At 34.8% G+C, this 22,252-nt stretch overlaps 1 protein-coding gene across 1 annotated transcript; it reads left to right on the top strand.

Moving 5' to 3' along the window:
- The first annotated feature begins 3,671 nt into the window (after positions 1 to 3,671).
- Positions 3,672 to 21,718, top strand: LOC121371435 (visual system homeobox 2-like). The gene is made up of 5 exons (XM_041497316.1): positions 3,672 to 4,266; positions 5,857 to 5,950; positions 12,057 to 12,180; positions 18,481 to 18,661; positions 19,892 to 21,718. The coding sequence occupies exons 1-5, from the start codon at positions 3,888 to 3,890 to the stop codon at positions 20,179 to 20,181; spliced, it is 1,068 nt and encodes a 355-aa protein (XP_041353250.1). The 5' UTR covers positions 3,672 to 3,887; the 3' UTR covers positions 20,182 to 21,718.
- The last annotated feature ends 534 nt before the right edge of the window (positions 21,719 to 22,252 follow it).

The raw sequence follows: 22,252 nt of genomic DNA, 5'->3' as shown, positions 1-22,252 counted from the left end.
TGCCTTCATTAGCAATTGGAACAGGCCAAGTTGACGATTCAAGGGTCTACAGTTAGATTGTAGTCAGGTATTTTTTTTTCGAGAAATACCAAATATACAGTTAGTTCCGTAGAAAAATGATTGAGTTTACAATGGACATAACCATATGGAGTTTTTAGATTTGCTGGTGTTATTGTCTGTTTGATACCCAGAAATGTTTTATTTTTAACCTCAGGCTAACGCCTTCGGTCAAAAATGACATTTGCGGGATCAAATAGACCATAACACCCTCAAATATAAAAACTCCATATGGTTACCTCCTAATTAAACCACGTATGTAAATGATCACGTAATATAACTACCGCGTCTCACGCCTGCCCTATGTGATCACTTTTAGAATAATAACTTTAATAATAATGTGTAGATTATTCTTCTAACTTATGTGTATTATCTTCTATTTTCTACACCATTTTTATTTGCACTGAGAAAACGTAAGAAAACGTCAAAGAATTCTACTAATCTTAGATTCTCATACAATTAAAGAGACATATGGCAAAGACAATCAGGTGATGACAGCTAGAACGTCAACGAGGCGATTTACATGTCACTTTTCCACACAGGGAGAGCGCGCGATAATCGTTTGTGTGACCAGATGGTGATAATTCGACAAGTAATAAGTGTACCTCAGTTTGAACGTTTGGTTATACACATTGGTGTACGGGCTCCTGTTTTTGTAGGGAGGCAGGCAGCTTTTTGTTAGAATTAAAAAAAAAGCCTGATTCTGGATAACAAATTTTTTTCATATTAGGATTAAGCCAAACAGCTATATAGGGTTGCAAACGAATCACTACGCATTTTTATATGGATTATAACTAAGTTTGCTGCTAGAATGATGGAAACACATGGTAAAAAGACCTCAGGTTAGCACATTTTGCCTGAATATCTGTATCATTTTAGCCGAAATTGAGGATTTGTTCCAGCACTAGGTGGCAATTGTACCCCAGCCCTCCTGTCTCGTACGCTTATGGTTATACAGAAGACAATAATAGAATGTCCGTGTTGCTGACGTAAGCTCAAACACGAACCATCAGTCCTGTTTATAGTACGTCTATGGATTTTAAAACACTAGTATAACTGCACTGGCACAATTTAATATCAGTGAAATGTCGAAACTTAATTTTTCAAAATCAAAACAATAAAGAGAAAGGAAACTAATAAAAACCGCCAATGCTTCTTGTACACGTATGTCAAATATAAATAGTATTGCCATAAACCGTCTTGATGCTAAATAATAATATTAATATTAATAATTATATAAAATCTTGGTTATGCATTTCCATGACTCCGGCTCCTCAAACCCATTATGTTATATAAGGCAATCGACATAGTGATAATGATGATAATAATAATAATAATAATAATAATAATAATAAAAAATACATTTTCTTAATTTTTTATCGACTAAAAGACTCATAAAAAAATTACATTTCGATAAAAAAAAATAATAATATAATGTTGATTTAAAAACCAATTATCGACATCATATCTTTATAGAAGGGCTACCAAGGGTATAGTTTGCATAAATGCAAGGATACCATTATAAATAGTTTCCTTGAGGTGGGTTTTTTTTTATGTTTTTCGTTTTTGTTTAATTAAGTGGGGTGATAGTGATGTATGCAACACTTGGGTAAACATAGACTCATATGACTAAATTTATAATAAAATTGCATATTTGCATCAGAAAGAGTAGAGTTAGAAGATATATGTACCACTTTCTCTAGTTGTATTTTTATTTAAATTTTCCTTGATAAAACGACCTTCACAGGACAAAGAAAATTTTTATGCAAGTCTTTCCCTTTATATCTTTAAGGATTAGCAAATGTTATTACATCGTGCCTAACATTAAAGAACCAACCGTATATCATCTTTAAAAATTAATTTGCTGACTTTTTTTTCAACAAATGACAAATGAAAATAAATTTTAATGGCTACATACTGACGCTGTATTGTTGTTTATCGGCCGTTTTGGCAAGTGCTGTTGTTTTACAGTGGCACCCTGAAGTTTCGCAATGGGTCGGGCTGTTTTGAAAACAATTACTGAAATCATGATGTAACTTTCGGTTGTACAGACGTCTTACTGATGACTGGTCTGGTGTAAAGACATTGAACAGGTTTAATACTTTGTGATTCAAACTAAATTAATTCCAAATACCGGTAACTATTATTTGTTACACAAGATAACGTTTTTGAAAACACATGTATGAATTTTCTGTTTTTAGTTTTGTTGTAGTTGTTGCTGCTACCTTAATAATAATAACAATAATAATAATGATAAAATAATAATAATAATAATAATAATAATAATAATAATACAACAATACTACTACTACAACTACTGCTACTGCTACTGCTACTGCTACTGCTACTGCTACTGCTACTGCTACTGCTACTGCTACTGTTACTGCTACTGCTACTACTATTGCTACTACTACTACTACTACTACTACTGCTGCTGCTACTACTGTTACTACTAATACTACATTACTACTATTACTACTACACCACTACTATTCCTACAAAAACAACAACAACAACTACTGCTGCTGCTACTACTACATCTATTACTATTATTACTACTACTACTCCTGTTGCTGCTGTTGCTACTACTACTACTACTAAAAATCAAATTGTAACTGTAATTGTTAAGTTGGTAAGAATAACTCTAAATTTGCTCTGACGAACACTCCTCTACTAATTGATCTTACGTTGTTATGGTGGTATGCAGGTATATAAGCTAGTAGATTATTATAAACCAAACCATTACTGTAGAATACAATGGTCGTTCTAAAACCAGACCGAAAAGTGATACGTCCTAATTTGGTTGATTTTCTCCATCTTGATTTATAATGAGCTGCACATGGCTTAGATAATCCAATGCATTTACGCCAGTGCATTCCAGTTTTAACCCGACACTGGCAATTACAATGGTTAGGAACTGTTGGGTAAAAAATCCTCGCGGAGAACTAAGGAATATAGAATGACACAGTGGAACATGTGAGTATGTCTGCCGTCGATCGAACGGATCAAATGACACGCGAAACACGTGTGTATGTGTAAAGCCTGTGTTTTAAATTAAGACAAGCACATATTATCTTTTTTCCACGATATCCATATTAATTACATTTTGCTTCCCTAATTAACAACCGCAAAATATTTCTGCTGCACAGCTACATGGAAAGATTCTTGTGTTCTTTGATGTTGCGAATGCTGGTAGCAACCCCTATTTTATTTTTCTTTCCTGGCAGGCGAACTAAACGAGCCGCGTGCTGTCACAGGAAATTAATTAACAAGGAATTATATCAATCTTTTTCATGTTCTGCGATATTTTTACTCGCAGGAGACGGTACTCGATTGCCAGATGAACGGAAATAAACGACATCGCGCGAGGTAACTCGGCTAATCAGCCGATTCTATGCGTGTCGCTACATTGGCCTATTACAGTGATTGACAACTAGTCGTGTGCCCATCTCAATGGGAGAGGCGTGAGTAATTAGACACACAAACAATTTCCCTGGAACCCCGTACGTCAACCGTTAGAAAGAAAATGGATTATTGCAGCGGCACTGCAATTGCATTTCGTAAAAAGGAAGGCATTATACGTAGCCGCAAATTTCCCGGAAAACCACGGAAACTCTGAAAACAGTTTTATCCTCAATTGGAAGTAAATAATTGAAATTGGGACACGTGTGCGGAACTGTTCAATTTTCTGTTATAAAATTTTTGTTATTTTTTTAAAAGAGATAATAATTTTGTCAAAAATTTGTTATTAATTAATAACTCTTTGTTCTTGAATAGATATCTATAACGGTGCTGTTAACTTTATAAACATTTTAAAAAATACAAAAGTTATGAATTTCGTGCCTCCTCCATTTTCTCACTTGGCAGTTTCAGGAGCAATGCCGCTTGGATTTGCTCCTTCCCCTTTAACAGCCGCCTCGGGCATCGGGACAAGGACGCCGTTTGCCATTGAAGAACTGCTTCGGCTGAGCCAGAAAAGCGTCCAGAAGAACGAAAAACAATTCAGTGATCGCCCACTACCGATCTCGGCCTACTTTTCACCTTTCTTCGCTTCCTCGTTCGTGAACGGACCCAAAGATTCCCCGAACATTCTGTCTTACGCCAACTGGCGGCCGCACCTTCTGATTCCAGGCGCTTTAGAAGAGGCTGGCATCGTGGACTCGTGCCTGGGGAGGGAATCACCTTCCACGAAGGAACCGGAGAAGCAAGGTGGGTTTTGTTTTATCGTTTGCGTCCGCTAAAAGTGGTTAAGTTTGTTCTGCTTTTCCTCTTAGGCAAAATAGAGATCACGTGACTGATGTTGCTTTTGATACATTTAACTACGTTGACAAGTACACAAGCATCCGAGACGAAGGGTCGGGGGCGGGGGAAAGGGGATTAAGCGCCCTCCTCCTCACCCACCCCACCCCCGGAGCTGTGGAGCAAATCTTCACATTTCGGGTAAAAACTAGTTCGGAAAAAATAAGGTGGTTTAAAACCTTTTCACCACGTATTTCCATAATTTTACTCATAATATTAATTGTAACCCATGTATAAAATGCACAGAGATTTGTTTGGAACCCTATATAGCAGTTTGGTAGTAATACAAATATGAATAAATATTGTGGTGCAGATTCGGGAATTTACCTTTAATTCGGGCGAAAGACAGGCCGCCCCTCCCCACCCCAACCAAACAAACAAATACAAATAAAAAGGACCTACAAACAGGACGCCTATGTACGTATAAGGATACGTACGATTGCATTTGATAAATGTATCTATATAATATGAATATATACTACACTATGGATGATCAGACAATAAGCATAGACCTATACACACATACCTATGTACCTATCTGCATATTTACCAACCTGACTACACATTACCTACTGCCATCAGAAACACCAGGGGACTTGATCTAGTTCAGTCGGTAGAGCGTTCGTCTAGGGCGCCAGGGTCGAAAGATCGAATCTACTCGGTTGTCTCATGACTGGTATATCAAAGAATGTGGTATGTGCTATTCTGTCTATGTGAGAGAGAGATCATTATTATTATTATTATTATTATTTATTTTGTTTGTTTGTTTGTTTGTTTTTGTTTGGTTTTTTGTTTGATTTTTTTTTTGGGGGGGGAAGGGGGGGGGGGGCAATATACAACACATGGTCACTACGTGTGCTATTTATTGTATGTATTACACTGAGTTAAAGGGATTGTCCTGATTTGCAGCCATTTTAACATGTCCTTTTTGATGACTGAAATTACATATTAAACATATTTTCCTGTTTTCAATATCTGTATAAACAAGGTGTTTGTTGTCGTCCTAATTTTTATAATAGCTCAATCATATACAGATAGAAAACATGAAAATATATTGAATATATATAATTGTATTCACTATAAAGACTGTGTTAGTAGGAAACATGTTAGAATGGCGTCAAACTCAGAACAGTCCCTGTAATAGACCAGAGGCGTAAAATAACAAGGCTAGGAGGGAAGGTGGGAGGGGGGGGGGGGGGCAGTAAAAAGTTATATGGCACAACAATTGATGGTGTTCTCCAGCTAACCAACAAAAGATCACTTTTATACTAAAAGAGAGAGAGAGAGAGAGAGAGAGAGAGAGAGAGAGAGAGAGAGAGAGAGAGAGAGAGAGAGAGAGAGAGAGAGAGAGAGAGAGAGAGAGAGAGAGAGAGAGAGAGAGAGGGGGATTTTATTATTATTATTATTATGGTGTTCTCCAGCTAACCAACAAAAGGTCACTTTTATGCTAAAAGAGGCATCGCTAGATATGACCCTGTTAACTAGCTGTTTTACTTTTAGGAGCACCACTGACCCTCGCGAACAACACCCAGTGTAACAAGATCGACTCCCAGGAACTCGAGTCGAGGAAAAAGAAAAAGAAACGACGACACAGGTACAGCAACTTAATCTGCTTCACCGTCGGTAGCATATTTTATTAATGCAAAACGCTAATATGTTGAATCGCACGACAATAACACATACATGGCTAAAGCTTAACACACCATTAATATAGATGCTAAACCCTCTCACCTTAAAGAGACAGACCCTAGTTTATAAACACCAACACATATTTTTCATTATTAGACCTGTTTATGGTAACTGCAATCAGTAATTACTAATATTTTATTGTTTAGATTATCCATTTTCACACATAGGAAATGTTTCTGGTCATCCTGATGTTTTTAATATTACAAGTGCGTCTGAGAAGAAACTGTTATGGAGTAGAGTTCTAGCCTGTTTCTGAGAGTATTTCACCGTGTCAGCGCCACAAACTCTTGTTTCACTCTGTTGTAACTTTATCCAAATGTGTTACAGGTTTGTAGATTAACTAAACTTAGTGTCCAGTTTTACTAGCTAAAACTAGGGTCTGCGCCTTTAAAGTAAATGAGAAAAAATGTTGTGTAATTTTGCTAAACATATAGTCATATAATCATATAATCATATAGTCATATAATCATATAGTCATATAGTCATATAATTGTACCCCCCCCCCCCCCCCCCAATACCAAACCTAACATACATTTAATGTTAATGCATAAATAAAAACATTTTAAATTCGACATTGAGACTTTAAATGTGCTACCTCAAAGTTGCATAATTGAGTCTTCCGACAACATTATTTAAGTTTGCTTTGAAATATTACCATTATACCTTCATCTATATACCCATAGGATATTATAACTCAGTAACTTAATTTACTAAAACAAATATTTAAAAAATAGATTTTCAGCAGACGACCGACGAAATTTGACGCATTCAAAAAAAAAACGTTGTAGAAGGAGGATGTTGCCGACAACTCTGCTGTCTTCGTGAAACTCATCTGTCTCTAACGGTCCTATTTGAATAACATGCCAGATTGTGTGCATTCGCCGATTTCATAACAATTGTATAGGCACATTACATTTTCGATATTCTTGAGTTATATATGCAAACAGTATGCGGGAGATCAACTAATTTGTAGTTTCTATTAGTATTTACATGTAAATGTGAAAATAGCGAAAATATGATATAACACCTTTAAGGAGCAGAGTAAGGACAGAAAGTAATTGTGCATAGGAGTTTATTTAGTCATTTTGGTAAGGGTGGTGAGGCCTACTATTAGAGAAAGGGGGTGGGTGAGGTGACAACGGAAACTAGGATGGGGTAGATGTGACACTGACAGTGATACAATATTTGAGAGAGGGGATAGTTATACAAGTAATTGTTTTAAATATATGCAGACACCAAATATATCATGGATGGATCTTGCCGGAATATCAGTTTGTAACGAAGTAGAGTATATACTGTTTGTGTTTTTATTTCGAAATATACCTGTCGCTGTAGCCTAGATCTCCAATAATCTTTTGGCTATATCACAGGCTCGATCGTTCCCGGTGGAGTCTTGTATTTTTCCGTTCCAACCAGCGCCTCACGACTGATACATCAAAAGCCGTGGAAAGTACTATCCTGCGGGAAAGTGCATATAAATTATCGCTAGGTTGCTGCTTTATTGGTAAGAAGGAAGGAAATGTTTTATTTAACGACGCACTCAACACGTTTTATTTACGGTTATATGGCGTCAGACATATGGTTAAGAACCACACATATATTGAGAGAGGAAACCCGCTGTCGCCACTTCATGAGTTACTCTTTTCAATTAACAGCAAGGGATCTTTTATATGCACAATCCCACAAACAGGATAGTACATACCACGGCCTTTGTTACACCAGTTGTGGAGCACTGGCTGGAATGAGAAATAGCCCAATGAGCCCACCGACGGGGACCGATCCTAGATATCGGTGGGAGTAACGTATGTGGCGAAAGTTAGGTTTCCTCACTTTACGGCTAAGACAGTCCTCGAAAATCGTAACGGCTGTGAGCAGTGCTGCCTCCAACAGCCGTTGCGTAACTGATCTATAATGGCATTAAAAAAAAAAAAAAAAAAAAAAAATGTGCTCTAGTGGTGTAGTTAAACAAAACAGTTTTTTACTTTAATAATATCTGTACTAAATTGCAATCGAAAGAAGGAAGTAAATGTTTTATTTAACGACGCACTCAACACATTTTATTTACGGTTATATGGCGTCGGACATATGGTTAAGGATCACACAGATACTGAGAGAGGAAACCTGCTGTCGCCACTTCATGGACCACTCTTTTCGATCAGCAGCAAGGGATCTTTTATATGTACCATCCCACAGACAGGATAACACATACCACAGTATACCAGTCGTGGTGCACTGGCTGGAGCGAGAAATAGTCCAATGACGGGGATCGATCCCAGACAGATCGCGCACCAAGCGAACGCTTTACCACTGGGCTATGTCCAGCCCCCTGCAGTCGAAAGATGACCAGATTTCCGAGGGCTCTCTCCATCAACCAAATGTCGAAATAGTCGATGTTAGACATCTAATAGCCGATGTTAGACATCCAATAGTCGATGTTAGACATCCAATAGTCGAAGTTTAAAATTTACTGAGGTGTCATTAAGCAAACATTATTTTCCATGATTTCGTCTTGATTGTGAACTGGATGGATAGGGTGTAGATGAGGGGGGGGGGGGGGGTAAGTAGGTATTCAGTCAGCCATGTCTATAAGTTATCATGTTTACATAAGAACTTATTTACCCACATATCACCCACCCATGAAGGATACTGCTTATCCCTCCATCAATCCATCACTTTCATCTATCCATCCACCCATTTCAGTATATGCATCCACCCATCACCCATCCATCATTTTATATATATCATGTACATGTATTGTACGAATCCATCAATCTTTTCACCCACGAATTTATTCATCCAGCAACCCATCCACAAGACTACCATTACCTATCAAGTTAAAAAGGTACATACTAATGTTTAACGTAAGCCGACATCCGGATTTCGGTCTTTACGTGTTTCATAATGTGGGGTTTTATTAAACATTCAAATTAACTTAATTAGGTTTTTCTGAAGCTGTTCATACCTTAATACAATAATGTTAGAAGGTTGGGAAAAAACTGCGGTCTAATGTAGAAGCATGAAAGCGGCCATTCAGGTACATCACGCAACCTTGTCTATGGTTTAATCTCGCTCTGAATAGTTTAATATTGTTATTGAGGATCGAAGTAAAAAAAAAAGATTTATACATCGTTTCCTGGCCGCTTCTGTATTAATACAATGACGGTCTGTCCTAGTGATGAAATTAGTATCGTTTCAGTGTAACGCAACTGTTAAAATTAATAAGCTGCCAATAGAGTATCGATTTATGCAGACAAAATGTTATATACGGTTTAGTTTCTTTTGTGGTTATATTGAAATCTGCATAATTGTTAAACATATACTGCGTAGAAAAGAACGATCATATTAAATAGGCTGAACTCCTATTTCTTGTCTTTCTTTTCTTTTTTCAATTTGGTTGTCGGTCAAAACTGATACAAATGACCTCAATATTTGGCCTGGGCAGTCGATTTAATATGTTTCATCTGTTTTACAAAACAAATAGATTCCGGTCTTTTATGTTCCAATAGTTATTTCCAAATGAACCTTCCATCCCACCCCTGCACTTGTCTCAACCAGTGTCCTTTGACTGGTATACGAAATATTGTGGTATGTGCTGTTCTGTTTAATTGGGAAAGTGCATACAAAACACCCCACTCTGCTGCTATTTGACAGTAGTCTTTGTGACGGAAGCGGGTTTCGTCTCTCATTCTCTAAGTCGCGTATGGAAATCGCCATATGTCAGACACACACTTTGAAATCTGATGTTAAAGAATTACTCCTTTTACCTTCAACGGTACCCCGGGTTTAACTCAACTTTACAGACGGGTAGTCTCGTAAAGACCAGCGCCCGGTTGTTCTAAACAGTTAAATTAACCTGGGGTTCATCTAATATTATACTTTAAATGATTTTTGCACAAATACAAATAAACTTTAGATTTGATTACGTATCGATAAAATTGATTGTTCTAAATCGAATTTCAATACTGCGTTTTCAATTATTATTTGTATTGATTCAGTGTTTGGTTTTTAAAAATGTCTCCTAACCACTGGTTAAGCTAATTTAACGTGTAAACAACCGGACAGAGATTTTTTAACCACATTGGATATTTTTGAATCTTAATTAACCATAAACCTGTTAAACACAAATTCAGTAATAGCAATAAAATAAAGTTTCTTTTGTTTAATGACACCGCTAGAGCACATTGATTTATTAACCATCCGCTATTGGACGTAAAACAGTTGTAATTCTGACATATAGTCTTAAAAAGGAAACACGCTACATTTTTCCATTAGTAGCAAGGGATATTTTATATGCACCATCCCACAGACAGGATAGCACATACCACGGCCTTTGATATACCAGTCACGGTGCACTGGCTGGAATCAGAAATAGCTCAATGGGCCACCGATGGGGTAGTAATAAAATGTGCCCATTACATCTTCAATTATTTTTGTAAAATATTTTTTAATTTGTTTTTGCCTTTTTAAAAATTCTGTTATATATATATTTTTTATTCTGATTGTATTATTTGTTTAATTAGTTGGGTTTTTTGTTTGTTTTTAAATGATTATAATAATAATAATAATAATAATAATATTATTATTATTTGTGTTTGCATGTGTGTGTGTGTGTGTGTGTGTTGTGTGTGTGTGTGTGTTATGTTTTCTTTGGTTTCTCTGTTTCGTATATGTGTGTATGTGTGTGTGTATGTATGTGTGTGTGTGGTATGTGTGTGTGTTGTATGTATGTATGTGTGTATGTGTGTGTGTATGTGTGTGTGTGTGGTATGTATGTATGTGTATGTGTGTATGTATGTATGTATGTATGTCTGTGTGTGTGTGTGTGTGTGTGTATGTATGTATGTGTGTGTGTGTGTATGTGTGTCTGTATGTGTGTGTGTGTATGTGTGTGTGTATGTGTGTGTGTATTTATGTATGTATGTATGTATGTATATTTTAACCCGTTTGTCTATATTTCCACTACTTCGTGTATATTATTTATGTATGTTGTTTGGTTTCCCTTGATGGTTTGTTTCTGTTACTTCTTTTACCCTTTTTCCACTACGTACACTTTCTTCTTCGTTTTTGTGTAGTCGTATGTTCGCTATCAGTCAGGGTATTAAAAGTTATTTTTCGTTTTAACTTTCTTGATGTGAAAATTGTAGTACATTCATTTTATGAACAAAACAAAATAAATTTAAAGAAACCGAAATTATATGCCTACATATAAACCAATATATGTATACGTTTCATGGATTTAATATTCTCTTAATTAAGGTATATATCAGAGAAAAATACTTGTTGTGGCGATGAGGGTTGGAAGGCACTCAAATTATTATATTATAGGTGTGTCTGTAGATATTGCTTTAATGCAAACAATGTTAAAGCATTTTAAATATATATATTTTTTAACTTCTTATTTTATTTCTTAGATTTTCAAAACGTTTTATTTATTTTATTTTATTAATTAAACAAAGTTTAGATTGTATTATTTTATTTTTATTTGTATGAGTGACACGAGCTGTAAACAATGGTCATGCCTTGTGGACATTTAATAAAACTATGTGTATATATTTTAATTCTAATGATACACGTATGTGTCTTTTACTCTTTGTATGACTTTAATATATTACTGCACATATTTATTATAAGCGAATTATTGTAATCTAAGTTAAATTTTAACGGGAAATTATAACACAAACAAATAAACAACAACAACACATCACATCAAATCATTTAATTCGTGAATAATTGCGGTCAATTCTTACTTGATTCCATTTTATGTAAAATAAAATAAATCCAGAAATGGTATGAACAATATATCCAGTATATAAACACATATTCGTTCTCCCGTTAAGAAATACAAATAAGATTATTGTTTAATATTTTGAAAACGAAACAAATTAATATATCTTTTTTATTTTAAAATTAAAAACATGTTAATATGAACATCCATTTATAATTGTAATTAGTACATTATTTAAATAAAATTTATTTATTTATTCATTCATGTTAGTTTTTTCAACTCGTAGGACTATTTTCTCGAGCTACCAGCTAGAAGAACTTGAAAAGGCTTTCAAGGACGCTCACTACCCGGATGTATATGCAAGGGAAGTCTTGGCGATGAAAACAGATTTGCCTGAAGACAGAATACAGGTAATTTGTCCGAAGTCCCTTTTCATTCATTAGCAATATTTTGATACCTTTTACCATAGCAATAACCGCGCCGTACATATGGAAACACAGGGCCCGAGCAGCGTCCGCGTAATGCCAAACACCGCACAAATAGAAAATAACTTTTGGTATTTAACTAGTGACACGATGTGAAAGGCATTTTTTCGATAATTCATACATACCTCCATATGTTTAACAAATGTATGATTAATTATAAATGTTTAAAATTAATTTATATTAATAAAAATTGAAAGTAAATAAAATTAAAACAATCTCCGAATTTTTAAAGATAAATTGTGAAACAAAGTATACTTCGACAAACATTAAAAGTTTCAATAAACGAGTTCATTATGTTATAATTGATGTTCAATAAACAAATTAAATTTTAATTTTGTGGGTTTGTTTTGCAAATGTTTTGAAGTTCTGTCGAACATAAACACAGAATTTTTATTCTTATCTGCCTATGGCTAATAAATAAAATATTGATTCTGATGTCGTGTAATATCGAATATATGTCTGTTGTGAAATAATATCGCTTGAGCACTCGATAAAGCTTGAGGCAAAACCAAATTATTGTACTTCTTCCCGAACATGCACTGGATATCAAATGCTAATATATAATCTCCATTTACTGCCATATCTATTAGTTCTTCCTCGATACAACAATGAATATATTATTATTATAATAAGTGTACGAGACGGTGGGGGGGGGGGGGGGGGGACTACCCACTAGTGCTGGAGCAAAACCTGAAATTCGGGCAGTAGTGATAGATATTCGGGGATAATGTGCTCACTTGATACTTTTTTTTTACCATGTATTTATAACACTCTACCCTCAGAATTAGTTGTAATCCATGTTAAAATGCGTAGTGACTGGTTTGCAACCCTTATAGTGCTGTTTGGTAGTAATGCTAATATAAATAAATATTGTCATACAGATTCGCGCATTTTCGTTATATTCGGGCATGAGCCTGTACGCTGTGTTCGCGCAGTGTGAGCCGGTACATTGATGATGATTATTATATTAATAACATAAACTTAATTAATATAAGTAATACAATAACCGGTAGGAACTAATCAAGACAATGCTGTAATGCTCAACTTTCTAATTTCTTCCTCTGGGGTGAGAAACAAATATTAATAAAGAAAATTAAACATTATAACACATATACCACTTAGACGATGTACCTTTACATAATTCATCCGGTATACAAAAGGTGTTCCGCTTGTGTGAAACTTATGTTTGAATTCGCTAGCTTGGCCAGTCTCTGATAGCCTCTAATTTATCTAATGTTATAATTAATTGCTGCAAATGGGCGCGTAGAGCGAGACTAATGAAAACGGTTAGGAACTCAGTCACGTTTTCCAATTACTGTTGTGTGAAACACATTAGGTGATTATTCCCCGGACGCCGCCACCGTGTTATTCATGACACTGCATTAAGCTAGATCCATTTGTCAAAAGGGACCCATGTCGAATTAGTGGCAAAGAATATACAAGTATGTTGTACAGTGGTTGCGCGAACACATTTCCAGTTATTGATTAAAATTATCGTTCTTTTTTTTTTTAGGTTGTCCATGTTCAAAATAAGATGTTTAGCAATTAGATTAATAGCTGCTTTGTTAAAATTTAATTAATTAAATTTATAATTTATTTAAATATTAAGTCATATTTGAAAATGTATTAAAATGATTATTGTTTTATGTTTCACAATTTATTCAACTAATTTTTGTTAATATTATTATTATTATTATTAATTTATTGCATATTGCTTTTTGTATTTTTGGGGGTATATTTTGGTATAAAATAGACAGAACATTTATAACTAATGTGAATTTTCCAATAAATAGAATTTGGTGATGTTTGAAGGTACTTAAGGGAGTTTAGAAAAAGAAGACTTTAAAATATACTAAATATAAATAATTTTGTATTTTTATTGTCATACTGAGTGTTCTTAAACTTGAGTTCTAAACTATATAAGTGTATCAAATATATCACAGGTAAACACTTTTAATGATGCTATAGTATACATTTATGTATATTCAGACATTTGTTTTCAGTTCCAATGTAATAAAAACGTGTGATTAACCCCGCCCAATTATAAAATAAAACCCACCATTTTTGCTCATATGTTTTTTCTTCTTTTGCTCTCTGCCCCCCCCCCCCCCCCCCCCCCCGCTTTTTTGTATTTAATTATTGGCATATGAGAATTGATTGTAATGGATTTTACTGATTTAATATCAGTAATGTTTCGTTTCATTTCCAATATACTTTATTGCTAGTGAAGTGGGCGTTACAAATTGTAGTCTACATAGAAGCAACAATATAAAAAACCCAACAGGATAAAAACAGGAAAAAAGTATACATCCTTTTAATTATATTACTAACTCTAATTTCCTCTGTAAGGTCGATCCATTTGTGCTGAAGTGGAGGCTTTTACAGTCGATTAAGCGTATTGAATCGGCAGGTTTCACTGAAAAATTAGATGCACGTTTCGTATCCTTTATCGACCAATATCAATTATCATTACATATTCAAACAGTTACCAATCACAATTTAGATTACACATTCAAACAATGAAAAACGATCACGGCGTTTATCTCACTTCTATTAAACGAGGACGCGTGATGGGTATTTCGAAGCAGTCCCACAGGCACGATTAGCCAATTGGACCAGATATAACGACTGCGGAGACATATTTTCCGTCGCTTATTGCAGCACGTAAGGGAACGCGGCTTCAATTTTATATGAGTTAATCACTCTAACTGGCTTTTGTACGAGATTGATTAATTTTGGATCAAACGAACCAAAAGAAATATTCGTTTTGTCAATTATCTTCTCATCGATTGGTGCGCGTGTCTCGAGAGAACTCCCGCGTAACGCAGCGCGAGCCGTTAGGCGCGAAAAGCAGCGATTTTCTTCATATTTACTAATTTGAATCTATCAAATAGATTAGCCGTATTCCTCGGTGATTTCCAACACGCCAGCGTGATTTCAATTAATAGATTTGTTATCCAAATGTCACACAGAATGTGTGACGATTTCATAATTACGCTCTGCTGGGTAACTTTATTACAAGTCCAGGGGTGGCTCCCCCAGAGATCACAGTATGACGTCACGAGCTACCGAGCAACGGAAAGCTAAAATTCAATTATCATGATTGTGGCAGGTCAAATAAAAACATGTTTAACTGCACACCTAACTGATTACACCTAACTGATTACACCTAACTGGTGTCAAGTGCTTATCGTTTTATATGAGGATATATGCATGCAATAATCAATATAATTGTAACAAGATGGTGGGTGTACATAAATGTACATAAATACAAAGATACACAAAAAATACACAGAATATCAGCCAGAATTTGACAGTATTAATAATTAAACTACAAAATATAGAATGTTTTCTAAGGACACAAGCATGTTTAGAGTTAAATAATTTACAACATTTATATATGTTAGGTTTAGACTGACAGAAAGATGGTAAGTAACGATTTCTTTCATTCTTGAAAAACATACATTTAAATATACAGTATAATGAAACTCATCTCCGATATCCTAATAATTACACAATGGACATATTCTATTTTGTAGTGGTACATTTGTCCAACTGCCCGTTTCAATAAGAAGATTATGGTTTGATAATCTAAAACGTAGTAATGGACACCAGTGTTTTCTCTCTATATTTGTGAGATAAGACTCAAATTCAACAGTATTTGTAAATAATTTATAATTTGAAGCTTTGGATGAGTTATCAATATAAGTATACCATGATTGTAAGTATTGATCAGTAAGCTTTGTATTCATATATGTTTTCAACAAGGCATGGAAGTATGTTTTATTACCAGGGGGAATACATTTAATTAAAGAAATACATAAATGATAAGAAATAAATTAGAAAGTTAAGTTATATCAATAAAAACAAAAGTATTATATGCTGCAGTCATGGTTCATTATATTATAACATTATTTAATAATACAAAATGGAAACACAACTGCACTTTTAATAAACTCGTGTGTTGCTATGAATGGTTATCGTTAACAGCCTATGTACAGGTTGCACTATACCAATTAATTTCCGGCTGGGTCGAAGTTCGAGGTGCACCGAACTTTTGATAGAGAAGTTAACATCACAAGTCCTGTGATTGGTTATAAATGTGAGTGTGTTGGTTGTAAAAAAAATTAGTTTCATCTGGGCTAAAAATGTATGCAATTTTATTTGATGTAGTACCACCGTGTCAAGTAGCCTTGTGCTTGGAACATGTATGGGGTACCTGTAAAAAAAAGTACTAAAATTTTGTGCGAAACTAGGGGTGTTGCAGAAACATCTGGTTATACCGAAAATGAGCCATGAAAGGTACCATTTTCTGCAGTAAATACTTTGAGGTAGGGGTTGTAGTACTGATATTTATGGGTCAAAGTTTGGTTGATATATTGCATATAGTGTTTTTAAGCACAAACGTTAACATGGTCGCCTATGGGATTTGAATTGGTATAGTCCAACCTATAGCATACATATCTGTTATCATACTTGAAAATAATAAAAAGAGAAAAAACAAACTTGATACACAAATCAGTGGAATAACAACTTGCTTTTTAGTTTTATAATGAAAGATAAACAAAACATCTTTCGTATGACGCACGTATTAAAATACATGTACAGTGTCATGCAGATGATATTGAAGAATGGAGTGTGTCAATAAGATAATTAAAACTGATGATCTATTCCAGAGGCTGATCCATGGGGTGTTGAATATCATGAGACCCGTTCCCCCTAAAAATATCCAAGCTCCTTTTTTCGTCTCTTTTTTTCTTGGGATGCCCTATTAGCGAATTGCTTCATGCGCCTTATTCCCCGTTAGTCCCCCCTCCCTCAAAATAGTCTTGGATCCACCACTGTGTTCTAAATGGTTAAATAATAAACATTAGTGGCGAATCTAAGGTGGGGTGGGGGCAGGGGCCCGCTCTCCTAAATTTTGCGATGGTTATATATAATATTTTACGTTGGAGAATTAAAGGAATTCCTTCGGGAACGTTTGTGACCTTCAGCCACTTGTCATTGGGCCCCTGCGCGTACTGTAACCTCACCGTAGTGCAGGGGTGTAACATTCTCTTTGAGAATAGCCAATACAGCACAAAATTGAAGTTTTGAGTAAAATTCAGTATCCGTAAAATTCTGTGATATTTGTGTTTTTGCACAGTTCTTTACACTGTTCTTTACACTGTTTTTGTTTCAACCTTGAATTTTTATATTTATGTTGATCATCACTTTATTTATTTGCATTACCATAGTTTGACACCCAATAGCCGATGTATTTTTCGTGCTGGGGTTTCGTTAAACATTCATTCAATCATTACTTGTCATTGGGGCCCCCTAAATGGAGTTTCTGGATCCGCCACTGAACATGCACTAGAGACAGACTGCAGGTTTATAAATACCTTATATCAAAGATACTAACCCCAGCATATAACATAAAACGCTTTTTTTAAACCCATCTTAATCTTGAATTGCTAGATGATCACTATGTAGGCCATACTCTTTTATCCATTTTCAAAGTCGAAATTGCAAGGCATAAATTAATTAATTTGTGATTCATTGTTTACCAGAACAAAATCGATTGAAGAAACCAGAAGAGCTAAATTAATCTATAGGGTTTCCTTTTCCTTGTAAGAATTTCATAATTGTATAACCCCTGTAAAACATGATTGGTGAGAAAAAAAAAGACCGTACCAGGTATAAAATTTAGAAAATCCAATTCTAGGCCCCGTATCACGAAGCGACCTGAGCGCTAAAATCACCTTAAGTTATAATGAGGTAGTTATGCACTTAAGGTAATCTAAGCGCTAAGATCGCTTCGTGGAACGGGGCCCCGAACTCCTACAGAATTACAGGTTATAATGAATGAATGGAAGAATGAATGAATGGATGCGTGAATAAATAAATGAATGAGTGTTTAACGACACCACAGCACAAAATACACATCGACTGTTTGGTGTCAAACATATGTACAAATGTATATGGATATGGTTATTAATAATTAAGTAAAAACAGTGTAAAGAGCAATGGGGAAAGGTACAATATAATATAAAAATGAATTTAAAGGTTTGTATAGAAATCAATATGGTATAAAATCTAAACCATTAATTCTGGGTGAAGTTTGAAAGAGTCTACAACATTTCTGTTACCAAATATTTTGTTTTGTCTGAATCAGATGATTACATTCCATCAAAAGGTTATAGTGTTGGTGTTGGTTAAAATACATATTACAACTCATTTTAGGTTTGGTTTCAAAACCGCAGAGCGAAATGGCGTAAAACAGAAAAAACTTGGGGACGTAGCAGCATCATGGCGGAATACGGGCTGTACGGAGCTATGGTGCGCCATTCACTTCCGCTTCCGGAAACCATCGCCAAAGCTGCGAACGGCGGGGTTCCGGAGTCGTGCGCACCCTGGTTGCTGAGTAAGTTTATGGAATGTGATACGGGATATTCTACCCATCCTTCAGCTATGTCGTGGATTAATGTATTACCAGAATACAGTATTTGTAATGTGTAAAAACTAAAACAAATTGTATTCCTTGTTACTATATTTTTTTAAAGCTTTACCAGCAACATCGAAACTTTTCTATTCAATACGAAATATGTTATTGTATAGTGTGTAAATTTTACAATATTAAAATTATTCCTTGTATTTTTTTAAAAAGCTTTACCAGCAACAACGAAACGTTTCTATTCAATACGAAATATACTTTGTAAATTTCAAAATATTATTATAAAGAAATATTCAAATTAAAATCAAATAAAATCGATTTTGTCACGACACTATTATCTAAATGTTTTTTGTACTTTTGTTTGTTCAGAATAATAGGAAAACTTAGTTTGCTAGGATACAATATTTGTAAGTTAAAATAGATGCTAGTATTCTGTATAACAAAACCTGTTTTTCATGATTGATATAACAAAGTATTAAAAATTAAATATTTTGTTAACTGATTTTAAATATAAAATAATCTTTTGTCACTATATTATTATCATCTGAATTGTACGTTTTTTTTTTTACGAAAACCCAATCTGCTAGGTCTGTATGTCAAAATACATGGAAAACATTTTGTACCTAAACTAGTTTGCCATCACATACACAAGTGCGTGTGCAGACATTTAAGCAGGGGGTCTAGACTGTGGCGAGAGAAAAAAATTATATATATTTTTTATGTTATGTTATGTTATGTTATATTATGTTATGTTATGTTATTTATTATTATTATTATTATTATTTTATTATTTTTTTTTTTTAAATTATAATTATAATTATTTTGTGTGTGTGTGTGTGTGTGTGTGTGTGTGTGGAAGGGGGGGGGGGTGTCGAGCCATTCGCCTTCAGAAAATATATACTGAACCAAACAAAATGCGAATAGTGATTTAGTTTTTTATAATTTATTTACAGTTATTCAATTAGTCTTTTGTATTTATTAAAATGACCAATGTCTTGTGAATATTTTAGGCCAATTTTGTCAGTCTGTTTATCGAACTCATCTTATCATGTTAATGTTCTATACATTTAAACAAGTTTTTTTTTTGTGTGTCGATATATTAAAGAGAAAAAATTCGTCCTCCGAACATACCCCCACCTCTAAACACGCGCGTAACTCGCACATCATTTTTGAATTCTGATATCTACTTTAATAATTTAGGTATGCATAAGAAGTCGAGCGAAGCGTCTCACTCTCTACAAGACAGCTTCGCCCACGACGACAGCCACGACGACAGCGGCGACGACATCAGCAGTACGAAGGAGACGCCGCAGTCGAAGGATATGCGCATTGAAAGTATCGCCACGTTGAGGGCGAAGGCGCTGGAACACAGCAACAAACTACTGGAGACGTTCACGTGTAACAGAGACAAGGTCAACGTTAAATGTGAAAGTCAGGATGTGCCACGCAACACGTTAAAAGTGAACTTTGAGGCCTCCCATGCTTCATGACGTCACTTGTAACAGAGACAAGGACAACGTTATATGTGAAAGTCAGGATGTGCTACGCAACAATTTAAAGGCGGACTTTGAGGCCTCCCATGCTTCATGTCGTCACTTGTAACAGAGACAAGGACAACGTTATATGTGAAAGTCAGGACGTACTACGCAACAATTTAAAGGCGGACTTTGAGGCCTTCCATGCTTCATGACGTCACTTGTAAGAGAGACATGATCAATGTTAAATGTGAAAGCCAGGATATACCACACAGCAAGTTGAAAGTAGACTTTGAGGCCTCCCATGCTCCATGACAGAAAGTGTTGATGAGTTTTTGACAATTTTATTAGACGAAATTGTTCTAGATTATTGACTGGAATCAATTTTCATATATTGAAATAATTCCTGTATGCTGATAGAAAATCAGGGTTCCACAAATCCACAAGCCCTGTGTTCCGACTGGTGAATTTAATGTCTGGGCTGGTGGAAATTATCAACTGCATTACTATAATACATTGTGCACTAGCCAAAGCTTCTGTGAGGGCTAGTGACTTTGTTCAAACATTGTTCGACAAATCCTCTAACCCTCGGTCCCGGCTTGTGAATTTTTGGTCTGAGCTAGAGAAAATTATTAACTGTATTTCTATAATACACAGGGCACTAACCACAGCTTCTGCAAGGGCTAGTCACTTCGTCAAACATTGACCGAACACTGTAGTAAACGTAATTCCAAGTTTGTACTTCAAGTTGGCTCTTCTTGTTATGTGAAATTAAATCTTACTTGCTATATGGCTGGAATAGATTTTTGTTATGTGAAACTGATTTTACGTGCGAGACAGGAAGCTAATTTTGAGAATACCTCTCACTTAGTGACTGAATACTATTTTAAACGTGAAACTAGTTTTGAACGTGAAACCATTCCACATATCATGGCAATCTTGTATTTTAAAACTTGTTATTAAACAAATATGACCTGTCCTGGGCGGAGGAGCCGGCATGGGTCGACACCTGCGCCCATAACAGGCGTGCGCCACAGCAACTTGCTGTGAATGTGCACGTTAAGCCCTATGACCTGATCTGACCGTAACACAATATTAATATTAACGCATTATTAATATGCTTGTTAGAGAATCTGAATTTGAGAATCTTTCATATATAGTTGACATATTAGAGATTTCTCTAGCCTGCTGGTTTTAATTTGTGATGTTTTGTTGTTTTCTTTTCTCGATATTTAAATTCATACCTCAAATTTGCAAAGATACTTCGCACGACTAAACTTAAATTTTATCAATGTGAAAACGAATGATTGTTTTCAATGTTTAAATGTTTGTGTTATTGAATACGATTGCGATCTCGGTGTAAACTTCAAATATATTGTATAATGTTATGTTGTCGTTTTAAATACATGTATTAAAAAGATACTTATACGTTAAGAGTATGAAAACATACTCCAGTTTGAATTATTTATATACTAAAATGGGTATCTTTTGACCTTCTACATGTATATTTTAATATATTTCATTTATGGAAGTACATTTTACTTATTTTCTATAGTGGTATAAATAAATATTTGAAACTGTCTTGGTACTTTATAATAATTATAAAATATCATGAATTGTTTTGCGTTCGTAGTTATTCATCTTCTAGTTTACTAGGAAATATTAAATTTAAGAATACAGAAAAGGGAAGAAAGCGAAATCTAAGAAAAATAAGATCATATTTTCGTCACACAGCAGCTTTAAAGAGTTGTTTAAAGGGACTGTCTTCAGTTTGCTGCAATTGTTTAGATGATGCCAACTAACATAGCCTTTATAACGCCAATAATTACATATTAAAATTAATATTACTTATTTCTGCATAAAATATCAGCTATATATTTATTTATTTTCGTACGTACGAAATTACTGGCTACATACAAAATTCTTTAAAAAACAAAACAAAACCCTCACAACCCCCCAACAAACAAACAAGCACCACACACTTTTAACACAGATATAAAGACATTTAAGAAAATAATTGGACATTAAAAACACTGATGATGATGAGATGAATGGTGAAGCCACAATATTTCCATTTCGGTATGGG

Source organism: Gigantopelta aegis, chromosome 4 (genome assembly GCF_016097555.1).
Source record: "Gigantopelta aegis isolate Gae_Host chromosome 4, Gae_host_genome, whole genome shotgun sequence".
Taxonomy (NCBI): Eukaryota; Metazoa; Mollusca; class Gastropoda; order Neomphalida; family Peltospiridae; genus Gigantopelta; species Gigantopelta aegis.
The sequence above is the reverse complement of the archived record's forward strand: the minus strand, read 5'-3'. Positions and strand labels throughout refer to the sequence as shown.